The 12,916-nt window shown below is 38.3% G+C and overlaps 1 protein-coding gene across 3 annotated transcripts in view; it reads left to right on the forward strand.

Annotated features, from left to right (window-relative positions):
- Positions 1 to 12,916, forward strand: part of LOC107675831 (plasma membrane calcium-transporting ATPase 1-like) — a 138,346-nt gene that overhangs the window by 71,306 nt on the left and 54,124 nt on the right. For all 3 annotated transcript variants that reach the window (XM_016470304.1, XM_016470302.1, XM_016470303.1), the window contains exon 2: positions 2,314 to 2,793. In XM_016470304.1, coding sequence (XP_016325790.1) covers positions 2,598 to 2,793 — 196 coding nt within the window. In that variant the 5' untranslated portion in view covers positions 2,314 to 2,597. The remainder of the gene's footprint in view (positions 1 to 2,313; positions 2,794 to 12,916) is intronic.

The following is a 12,916-nucleotide window of genomic DNA, read 5'->3' on the forward strand; positions in this document are numbered from 1 at the left end:
TACTTTTGTTTAGCAAGGATGCATTGAATTGATCAAACATTGCAGTAATGACATTTATAATCTTTAAAAGATTTGCATTTCAAATAAAAGCTGTTCTTTTAAGGTTTCTTTTTTTGAAGAATCATGAAAAAAATAAATCACAGTTTTGACTAAAATTTTAAGCAGCACAGCTGTTTTCAACATTGATAATAAGGAATGTTTCTTAAGTATCAGATCAGCATAGTCGAATGATTTCTAAAAGATCATGTGACAGTGCAGACTGGAGTAATGATGCTGAAAATACTGCTTTGATGTCCCAGTAATAAAAGTAAAATAGAAAAGTAGTTTTAAATTGTACAAATATTTCACAATGTTGCTGTTTTACTGTATTTTTGATCAAATAAATGCATGGACTTGCATGCATGGAAAATGCATGGAATATTGGTTATTATGGGGTGGAAGAAAACCCAAGCAGCTACATAAGTATTTTAAAAACACTTGTCCATTCCTGTTATCAGAGATTATTTTGGGTGGGTCCTCTTCAGCATGGCATGTGACTTTGCTTTATAGATTTAGTTTTTTTTTTCTTCTCCACAGAAGCACTCAAACATTTTATGTGCTCTGCTACTCTGAAGGCTCGGTAATGGCCTCTCTCTTAATGCCTTGGGCAATGGATGACATTTGTTTGGAAACACTGTAGTGCTTGTTCTTGTGGCATTTACACATTTCGACATTTACAGACATCCATTACATTAGTACTAATGTTAGAACTAAATTCAGTAAACTGTATTCTGACCTGACTAATGTGGTTTGCGAAAACACACACATACACATAGAACAATGGATATGTTTTTAAAATCAGACCTCACTTTAGGTGCTTTAAACTATTATGAGACCTTAAGTGCCAGGTTAGAATAATAGTAAAGAGAGGTGAGAATCATTGACCTCAACAGTTAAACAGAATCAGGTCACTTTGATCAGAATAAAACTACTATGGGCTGAAGTCTCCTCTTTTAGAAGTTAAGAGGTCAGTGCAGTGTACAGAGGCTGAAGCTTTACTGAAACTGAAGGAGGAGTGGACAGTAATCCAATCTTGGTTAAAATCCACCTCAGGGCTTTCTAGTATCCAGTGCTTCGCTTTTATGGCTACTATCACTGACTGTACAAGTGTGATAATGAGAAATTGGCCATAGCGCGGGTAGATGAATCCCAGTCCAAAATGTCATCTTGGATCACTGCAAGCACACATCAAAGAGTGACCTCTATTTTTCATATCCTGTGTGCATAAGAAAACCCGATAGAGTTGGAAGCTCTCCTATCTCACATTGACACAGACCCCTTATCTCGGATACGGGCAGAGTTGTTTTGTTGTTGTTTTTTTTTTAGCTTATTTTACACCCAGTGCCCTCTCTTTTTCTCTTTCTACTTCTGTGTTTCCCTCCTACCACCTTCTGTGGGCTTGGAGACCGGCGGCAAAACAGTAAACATTTTAATTTGCTCCCAAACTATGGATTCCTCCGGGGTTAATTATCTATGTATGACTCCGATGGACAGAGTCTGGGAGATTCCCATTAGATATGCAAACTAGGTACCTTTTTTGGGGTAGCATCCGTATATTGTGATTGTTCAAGCGCAAGAGGAAGTTCAGTGTTTCCCACAGACTTGCGCACTATGTGTGGCGGCACTTTCCCTGGGGGAAATATATATGTATATAATGTAAATATAAAACAGCAGGCTTATTGAAAGTGCAAATTCATTCTCTGCCAGCAGGAGGCGCTTTAAAAGCGGCAGAAATAGCGGTTTACCCGGTAACGACTGTAATCAAAGCAGCGCTGCACTCATGAACGCTACTTTATCAGGCATTATAGGAAAGATGAAATGAAAAGGACATCAAAACTTTTCTGAAGACAATCGGTTCCCTTCAAAAACGATACATTCATATAAAAACACCCGTGCCTTGTTTTGATTTTGAAACGTGCAGAGCTCATGTTTATTCATCAAAGTCAAAGCATTTTGGAAAATCTATTTGTGGCATTCAGTGTTGATATTGTGGCGGGCCGCCACAAATAAATCGATGTATGGCAAATCCTGAAGTTGTAGAACTGCTGTGTGGGGGAAAAAAATGAAAGAAGCAGCTCTGTATTTCGTAACATTGTCTTTTCTCTGCTGTTTTATCACAACATGATGCTTCATTCACAAGCACAAGTGGTTCTAGTCATTTAGATGTTGTCAACATTTCCTGTCTGTTCTGTCACAAAATGTTCAAAATTAGGCAATTTTTTCCATTGATTTGCAAAATAATTTAAATCCTGTCTGTTTCTCGCTCTATTTCAGTTTCTCTGTGGTACATCTTGAGTACAATACATCCCTTTAATGCCTTGCTGCTGCGGTAACATGTCTGACCTGGATCATCCCCTTCAGAAACGCTTCCTCTGATGCTCGTTCACTCTCAAAACAGTACTGCTCAACGTCCCGGCAAACGCACAGAAAGACTCTTGGAACTTGTGAACACTGTATCACCTACCTGAAGCATTCCTTCATCACCCAGGCTTACGTTTACAAGTGGATTGATCCGAAGTCTCACGTTCTGAGGCGTGACTGAAACTCAGCGAGTCAAAATGGCTAACAACACTGCAGACCATCCGCCGGGGAACTCGGTCGCCGAGGTCGACCACGAAGGCGACTTTGGCTGCACGACGATGCAGCTCCGTGAGCTGATGGAGCTCCGCAGTGGCGAGGCGGTCAACAAGATTGCAGAATGCTACGGAGACGTGCAAGGGATCTGCCGCAGGCTCAAGACCTCACCTGTCGAGGGTAAGAAGCAGTGAAGATCTACACCCAAACAATCACGACCACTTTATGCAGTTGTGCCGTATGCAGGATACACTGGTACATGTTGCAAAATTACTCAGACACGTAGCCAGTTTTTTAATTGAACTGAATTACATTATAGTTGTTTTTGTTTTATTTCAAAGCACTGAAACTCAATTTGACTTTTAATTGATGTATATTAGAAACTATTATTTACCAGAAAACTAAATTGAAATCTGTTGCATATTTCATGTTTAAAACATAGTTGAATCCCTTTCAGCAATGAAAGCTTTAAATATTTAGTTGAGATGGATCCCCACAGCATGACTCACTGTAGGTGTGGTGTGATGTTTGTGGGGAGAATTGTGCTTTACACGAGCTTCGGAAAAGCTCTATCATCTTGTCATCTGACCACAAACTCTTTTCTTACGTCACAGCTGTGTTACGTGGGCATTTGTGGCAAACTCCGGACATGCTTTGCATAGTTCCTTTAGAGTAATGGCTGCTTTTGTGCAACCCTCAGATATGTGCCAGAGTTATGCGGAGCTCAATTTATGGTGTTCTCTTCTACTGAGCTCTGTGGTTGTTCGCTGCTTTGTGGTTTCACATTAAGTCTGCTTTTCAAGAGGAGAGTCTTGTGGAACAGGCTTTTCTTGGCGATGTTTTTATAATTTGATGTTTCAACCAAGTGTCCCCTTTTTCTAATTTAAGTATTTTTGGTACTTTTTTCCAGACATTTTTGGAATGTTCTTCTGTCTTGGATTTCACAGCTGACCTTCAAATTCACTACCTAAAAATTTTGGATTAAATACAAGTTAAGCTCTATTTATACCACTTACAAAGTTTATATTTACTTATTTACTTATTTTGTTTGTTTATTTACTGATTTATTTATTTTTAGTTCACTTATTTCATTTTGTAATTGTTTACTTATTTGTTTACTCCTTTACTTATTCACTTGCCTGTTAACTGTATGGTTAGTCAAAATTATTTTCTGTGGTGATCAACAGCATAACACAAATGCTGTCAGTATCTTAAGTTTATCTTGCATTTAACCTGTAATATTCATCGCTTTAGATACAGTCAGACAGCGGTTTTATACAAATGTGTTTGATGACAATACCTGGGTATCACCTAAACTCATTTTAGAAGTTTTATCTTGTTTTAATCTCAGTTATCTTATGTGGTTTTGCAAATTGTATATGTTTTATTAACCTGTGCTCACTATGAGAATAACCTTTTTGCCAACATGGAGCTGAAAGTCAACAAAGCAAACAAAACCAGAATATTCCTTTAATTAATATGTTTTTTGTCCCTATAACATGGTACTTTTTAGGCCTTTCTGACACATTAAAGGGAGCCCATTATTTACTCACCCTCAGGGTCCTAGAAGTATCTGACATTCCTCTTTCAGACAAACACAATCGCAGTTATATTTAAAATGGTCCTGTCTCTTCCAAGCTGTATAATGGCAGTAAATGGTGCCCCTGTTTTTGAAGCCTAAAAAACTGCATCCATCCATCATAAAACTACTCCACATGGCTCTGGGGTGTTAATAAAGGCCTTCTTAAGCGAAATGATGCATTAGTGTGAGAAAAATATCGATTTAAAAAAAATTATAAACTGTAATCTCCAGCTTCCGGTTGCTCAAGTAGGCGCGTTCACGACAAGGCGTTCGAGCGTATGACATAGGCTTAGCGGAAGGCGCAACGTAAGCTCCGGGGAGAAGAGTGTAGTCTCGCGAGAACCAAGTTTTGTTTACAGCACAGGGAAATCACATGAACTACATCTGTAGTTTGTGGCACCGCTGCAGTCTCCTCCATCTCGCGGAGTTCCTGGTATTGTATGGCTGGTTTTGTAGTACTAGTTCATGACAGTTTTTTTTTTTTTTTGCTTTCTCCTCTGTACTTCCGCGTTCGTCACTCTCTCCCCGGAGCTTACGTTGCGCCTTCTGCTACGCCTACGTCTTATGCTCGAACGTCTTTTCGTGAATGCGCCTGCTTGAGCGACCAGAAGCTGGAGATTACAGTTTATAAATAAAAAAATAAAACGATATTTTTCTCACACTAACGCATCATTAAGCTTCAGAAGGCCTTTATTAACACCCCGGAGCCGTGTGGAGTAGTTTCATGATGGATGGATGCAGTTTTATAGGCTTCAAAAACAGGGGCACCATTCACTGCCATTAATACAGCTTGGAAGAGCCAGGACAATTTTAAATATAACTGCGATTGTGTTTGTCTGAAAGAGGAATGTCAGATATGCTTAGGATGCCCTCAGGGTGAGTAAATCATGGGCTAATCATGGGCTAATTTTCATTTTTGGTTGAACTATCCTTTTAATTCACCTGTATAAGCCCACAGCTTGATGTATACTAACCACTAGACCATCGCTGTAAATGTAGCCTGTCATTTTCTGATCTCTCTTCTCCCTGTTTTTTTTGTTCTCATCACATGGCTGGTGCTGTAGAAATGCCACCCAAAATTAGTATTTTTAATTCAGGGGAATGGTAGATTTAGTTAGGCATCTAAAGTATTTGAAGTTGAAAAGTCAAATTAAATGTTACATATGTACAGTATGAGTTGAGTAATTATATCGCTCAATGTGACAAGATGACAAGATAATTCTACTCTCGGGATGCGGCCTTATTTTGCACCGTGGCCCTGGAAGGTTGTTTACTATCAAACCTTGAACAATTTTGTTGATTTAAGATACTTGCGTGGCACTGAAGGTGACAGCTTATCTAAAGAAAAGCTGGACCGTTATGCTGACCTTTTAAAGATATTCACAAGCAGTCCAGTTTACAGAATGGCTCTACATTCCTCCTACCCAACGACCTTAGTGATATTTTATCATGAACGAGTTTGTCACGCCATCAAGGCTGTCTTATTTCACCTCCGTCAGCGCAAGGTGAGATTAGGCTTCTCTGTCAGCACGATGAACAGCCTGAACATGCTAAGCAAACACCGACAGGCTTCTCATCTCCACTTCAGCATATGGGCTCTGTTAGATCATTCTAGCTGTGAAATTTGCTCCACACCATGTCCTTAATTACAATTTAGATCATCACTGTGTTCCATTTAGTAATGAAGGAACAGCTGTACAGACTTCCCCACACAAGAAATGACTCATTTTATTGAAGGGGAATAATTATATTTTCTCTCTTGCCCTTAAATGGAGGAGTAGGTGGGGAAAAAATCAAAGTAGCATTTCTTTTAAAGGTGCTGTGGAGACTTTTTGACATGGTTCTTGTCACATAGCATAAGCATGTTTTGTCTAGGGTGTGTGAGTCTGACTGCATATTTGTTAAAAGAAAAGAGGCAGAAACATTGAAATTGACAGTAGAGGTGTATTAGCTTGGCACTGGACTCTATGTTAGCTCTTGTTGCACGCTTGGCTTATGAGGGAAAATTAATCATCACTGGTCTGCTGTAATATTTTTTTGAAATCCAAGCCTCTTTTTTTTGCATTACAGCCTGACACAGAACGCTAAACACAATACTATTACAGTCCATTCAACAGTTCTAGATTCAGCAGCCATTTATGTGTCCTATTTATGGTCGATGTATGTTGTGGCCTCCTAAGAAAACCCAAAATCAAAACAAAAGATGTTTTTTAACCTCTTATATCGGCCTTTAGACTTTGCAGGTTCTACTCAACTGCTTCTCAAATTTCCCACTAAATCAATACAAGTTGTTTTCACACCCCTGGCTCTCTGCGGACTTTGTTTGTTCAAATGTTTTGTAAAATGTTGTCCGGTCATCTTGTTTTGGAGGCTATCCCTTGTTTATTTGGCTGAATGGCTAACATTGGCTTTTATCACTTCCTTTCATTTGTTTCCTGTTAATAAATAAAGTCTTTTGGCAGCTGTTCCAATCACGCCAAGGCCTGAACGTGGAAGACCTACTTGTTTTGCCCCTTGCAAAACAAGCTATGATAAAGGATATTTTCATCTTTAAGGATATTTAAAATAGGAAAAAATAATTTGTAGGTAGTTTTCTTACAGTTATACGAGATGTTACAGTTGAATTAAAACTTAGTTAATGCATATTACTAATCAAAAATTAAGTTTTGATATATTTACGGTAGGAAATTTACAAAATATCTTCATGGAACATGATCTTTACTAAATATCTTAATGATTTTTGGCATAAAAGAAAAATCTATAATTTTGACCTATACAATGTATTTTTGGCTATTGCTACAAATATACCCGTGCAACTTTAAGACTGGTTTTGTGGTCCAGGGTCACATATGAGATTTGTGATTGCAACATATATCTCATCCACAGAAATGTTATCTAGTTATATCTACGCACGCAGTGAGCAGCACTATGATGATATGAAATTATTTCAATTTCTGCAGATTTAATGAGACCTGTTGAGAGAGTGAAACTCACGCAGCCTTTTCTTAGTTGTAATATGTACAATATGAAATTAACCTACTGATTTTGTCCAGAAACCTCCTGAGGTTCTTGTGTGCAAGAGGAGAGTTGGAGGTGGTGCTTTGAAAAGGCACTGGAATCAGGGGACAAAGATGTACCTTAAGTCTCCCTTGCACACTGCAGGACCCCAGATCCTGGCCATCTCCCTCCTTCTCTTTAATGCCTTGAGGATCCATCCATACTAACTTTATAGCCTTTTGCTAAAAAAGAGAGGCTCAGTTTCGAAGGCTTTGACCTGAAGACTGCTGAATGAGGCATTAATCAATATATTTATTTAAGACAGCGTTGTTAAACATGCCTTAGCATGAGTTGTGTGACAAAACAAGGCAGTTCCCGAGTTCCTGAATTTCAGTTGAGCTTGAACTGAGGTAGCAGTCCAGATGTAGAATTCCAATTTGAATTTGACTGTGAAGAATTCAAATTAAAATGAATTGAAATTTGAATAAATTCAAATAATTTGTAACTTAAAGCAAAGTTTTTGAAAAAAAAAAAAAGAAGTTTAAAGATTAACAAGCCGGATCGATACAGTAGTAGCCAAAGTGATGGCTGGAGGAGATATTGTATGTATTATTATTTCATTGGTTCATTGGTTCTGCCTTGTATTTACTTAGAAGCCATTTTCATGCGTATTCGTCAGTAAGCATATTTCCTTGTGTTATTACAAATGAAACAATTGAAACTCAGAGAGCATATAAAAGTTTTACATTCACTAAGCACACCTACGCAATATGCTTAGAAAATCTACATCAACATAACATCAATATTTGGAGGGAGAAGAAATACATTTAACTAGGTCCGATATCACTTTTGGCCCCTGCTGTATAAATATGATACTTCTTGTGTGTTGTGGACAATTCACACTCGTTAACTGAACGAAAACCAGTTCTTCAACTGTAGGGATGGGTACCGAAACCCGGTATTTAATCGGTCCCGGGGCTAAATTATGAAAGACCGGAGTATCGATAAGCTCTGACGTTAACGGTTCTGCTATCGGTACTGGAAAAATGAATAAAACACACATACATTTATTATTGCTATATATACATTATCTTGCAAATTCTATCTCACCAGAGTCGCCAGCTGTTTTTCAAACATTTGTCTATGATGCATTTTTGCTATTCGCAATTCAGAAGCGAGATCGCGCCCACGCGGAGGAGCTTCAGCACGCGCAACATGAAAGCCCTGTTTAATTATGATAGAAGAGAGAACTAAACATTCAAACATCTACTTACTCTTTAGGCCTGTGGCTGTTTTATTAAGCTAATTTAATTTTTTTATTTCGATTTTGGCTTCTAAGGATTATACAAAAGAAGACATGAGGTAAAGCTATTAAAAACTAGCTGCGTTTCGTATTGCGCAACTTCTTTCCCTTCACAGCGGTGCATAATAAAATGTTGAAAGCACAATCCGCACAAGAGACACTGTTCCTCAGGCTGAAATGTGTGCGCGCGGCTTGCTCCAAAACGGACAAGCTATGGCGTTATTTTAATGACAAATGTCGAGAGCGCATTATTGTAGCGCGAAAGCACATTAATATAATGTGCGAGCACAAATCTCTCTGCTCGCGCGCGGATTTCCTTTGCTCTCGCACAAAACCGGACGCGTGCGCTCAGATACACGCTGCTCTGCCCAGAGAGTGCACACACTTAAAAGGTGTCTCTCCTCTCACTCAAACTGTCCTGTGCACTCACAAATCCCTCTGTGCTCATGCGCTAGATATTAATTCTTTTCGCACCTGAATTAAACGTTGTCAAAAGTTATCATTATGCACTTTTAAAAAGTAGTCTCAAAACAGATTTGTGCTCCTCGCACTCAAACTGTCCTGTGCACTAGCAAATCTCTCTGTGCTCATGCACTAGATATTCATTCTTTTCGCACCTGAATTAAACGTTGTCATGTTATCAACCTATCAGATTTCAAAGATGGATCTGTAATTTCTTCATAATTTAATACTACTAAGTCATAATAATCAAATATTATAAATGAATCGGGTGCTTGGATTATTTGTAAATAACCTAGTTTAACAGTTTGGCCAAACCCCTCTGAGCGAGTGCTAATTTTCACCTCAGCAGAATTTATTAAAAGAGCTGTTTATTAAACACTGCATAGCCTACTATAGGGCCATTGCTAACTATAGGCAGAGCAGGCAATTGACCTCTGCATTATGAACAGCCTCCATAACTGTACCACAGTATAACAATATAAGTCATGGCATAGGTTTCATGTTAACATTGGGCACTCCCCACCAGGTACAATATTATTATTGTTTGCATCTTGTTTTTAAGCCAATAAATAATAATGTACTCATTCTATTATATTAATAAAATCTCCTTCCATTGCTGGTAGGTTATCATTGTACAAATTAACTAACACACGTTTAAAAAATAAAAACAAAAAATTAGAAGCGTTCTTAACTAATGCGCTGTCTTCACTGTAGCTCATGCGGACACATTCAGTCTCTTACTCAGCGCTGCTCTGCAGTTTCATCAATAAAAGAGCTTCACCGCTGAAGAGCTACACTATCTTTCTCAGCAAAGAGTTGGTAACATCGTTTTCAATGATTTACAACACTGTTCCAGAACAGTTCAACCCAAATATTCAGATGTGTGCAGCGCATTTTTTTTTGGAGGACTGCTTCCTGATCCTGGGAGCGTAGACTACAATGCTGGCTGTTCTGACTCAGACTGTAAGTACGTTTTCATATTTAAAGGATTTGCCACTGATAATTCAAACGCGAGTTTTGAGCAGTGTAGAGTAGAGTTGTGACGGTGAGGAAATTTTCCCACCGGTTAATCGACGTGTGACAACACCGGTAATACCGGTATCACCGTGGGGGCGGGGCGTTCCCTCTTTTCCTTGCTTTCCTTCGCTTTTAAATAGCTTGTAAAAGCGGCGTGCACATGTTACTTTCACTTTGAAATAGCGGCAATTCGGCGTAAAGCAATTGTTCGTTTTTAGTTCGTTTGAATTTTCCCTCTTTTCCTTGCTTTCCGTCGCTTTTAAATAGCTTAAAAGCGCCGTGCGCGTTTTACTTTCACTTTTGAATTAGCGGCAGTTAGGCATCAATTGCTTGAAGGCAACAACAAAATACAACGTCAAACTCACTTTAGCCTATATATAAAACATAGAACTTTTATTAACAAAACAAATACACCATGCTATAGGGCAGGCTATGCCTAATATAAAATAACCAATAACTTACATAAAGTTTAAATAGGTATACAAAACTGGAAATAGGCTAAGTAAACATGTATAATAGGCATAGCCTGCCCTAGCTTGAGGTATTCGGCCAATCACAATGCACTGGATAGCTGGCCAATCAGCGTACACCTCACTTTTCAGACCGATGAGCTTTGTAAAAATCGACACGTTTCAGAAAGGCGGGGCATAGAGGAGAAACAATAATGTACAGTATGTGGAAAATAATGTGTTTTTTGAACCTTAAACCGCAAAAACACATTTCATTACACCAAATACACAAAATAATGTTCTTTTTAGCAACGTCATATGACCCCTTTAAGTGCCTGTGGTCTGTAGTGTTGTCAAAAGTACCGATGTCAGTACCAGTTGGAACTGAAATGTAAAAAATGTGACAATACCAGCATTTCCCACTAGCATTTTTAAATTTCAGTACTGACATCGGTACTTTTGACAACACTAGTGGTCTGGTGTGTATTAATGGGGGCTTTCTTCATCAGATGTGAGCTAGCTGGAAAAACACATTAAAATTACATCCGTTTTTCTTGCCTTTTTCTTCCCATAGTGTTTAAAAAAAAAAAGTTAAAGGTTAATTGAAGACCAGTCTTGCATGAAAAACTAAGACCTTTATTAAGCGTACACCTCCTTAAATTATCCTCGAAGTGTTCTCCACAGCAAGAGCGTTGTGTCCTGTTAGCATGGATTATTTCTTTTATTCCACTCTACAGGCAAGTCAGGCCACCCTTACATCCCAACACATCATTAAGAGCTGATGAACACTTCCTTAACCAGACAGAAAGAAGCAGATTGGAAAATGGCCTTTCCTTGCTATTTTTGTGTGCTTAAGCTACATGGGGCCAATGTCAACAGTGATGGTAGTACTGTTAGATATGAAATATGACATTTATAGTAAACTTCATTTAAATAGCCCTTAGGTAGGCCAGACAGCAAATAAGCTTCTATAGTGACCTGTCGGGTCAAATGATCAACTTTAAAAATCGATGTAGATGGTGTTATTGCTTTATATGTCATATGGGAAAGGATTGCATAGTTTAAATAAGAAATTGATGTGTTTAATCAATTCAAAGGCACAGTGAAAGAAGTCTCACTGTGCAGCAGCAAATAGATTTACTGTAGCAGTTCAAGGTTAAACATTAAAATGATGCAATTAAACTATAAATGCTTTACCTTTATCAAATGATGATAAATAGGCAATTAAAAATGAAACACACGTCATGTTTTAATTTAAAATGCATCAATTGTGATTTATACTTTTAATTAGTTGGAGTTTCAAGAGATTTTTAGAGAAATATTCCCTGTGGAACAGTGGAGAGATGTGCTGACAAGCATTAAATATGAAATGATTTACCTGTCCAGTGTTGATGCATTATTTTAACAGCAGAATAAAGCCTTGTTCAGACTGTCAGCCTAAATCCAATTTTTGTGCATATCCGATTGGAATAGATCTAGATGACTGACTGTCCACACTGTGTATCACAACTGTTCAAATCCGATTTGTGTGTCCCGTAGCACTTGGCTTCTATGGTAATGCCGTTGCGTTGTTATTTCTACGCTAAAAGCAACAATAACAGCATTACAGTTTGCAATACGGATGTTGTCTTACAGCATAACATGTCATCGCACTGGATTATATTTTGCCTTATGTGGCAGCGGCAGAAACGCAGGAAGCTGGAATGTGCGACTTTATTCCATGCTGCCGTCTCTGCTGGTTTCAAAACTCAAAGAGGTGCGTATGCTAGCAATATATTGTCTTTTTCCGCTTGACTTGCACTTCGCAACAACATGAGCTTGTTTCTGCAAAGATGTTTAACTTGTTTTCTACAAAAAAAACGTCTGATGTGTTTACGTTTTACATGGCATGAGAATGTGAAAAGGCTACGCTAAATCCGATCTGACCGGTCAGACTGAAACAGATTTACAGGAATGTGATTTGAATATAATTTCACGGATCTAAAAATGATCGAATTTCAGTCGGATTTGCTCAAAAATCATATCACAGTCTGAACGAGGCTTAAGCCTCCATGTTGTTCCTTTAGTTGATAACAAAAATAAATGTTAGACAACATTTATTTTAGGTCCTAATAGGTCCAGTATATACTATAGATGTAATATAAAAGTGGTCTATATGACTTGTGTGTTAGCCTTTCCATAGCTTTATATGAGGAAGAGACCAAAATAAGTCACTTTCAGAGTGACACAGAAAATGTTACTCTCCTTCAGCAAGTTCCTATATTTGGCTTAAACTCATATAAGATTCATTGTTTAATTTATAGACAGTGTAATTTTATATCCCTCTATGGTACCGTGTTGCCTCCAGGCAACACAATAGGCTTGCCGCGATAGACGGTGGTACCGGTGTTAAGCCGCAACACCGGTTACGTCACTTGCCCACTGCAGCACCGACCCCCACCGTCGTTTTGATTTTTTTATAGTAATAAAAATAATTTAGTTCAGTAAAAGAAC

Source organism: Sinocyclocheilus anshuiensis, unplaced genomic scaffold (assembly GCF_001515605.1).
Source record: "Sinocyclocheilus anshuiensis isolate Anshui unplaced genomic scaffold, SAMN03320099.WGS_v1.1 scaffold1640, whole genome shotgun sequence".
Lineage (NCBI taxonomy): Eukaryota > Metazoa > Chordata > Actinopteri > Cypriniformes > Cyprinidae > Sinocyclocheilus > Sinocyclocheilus anshuiensis.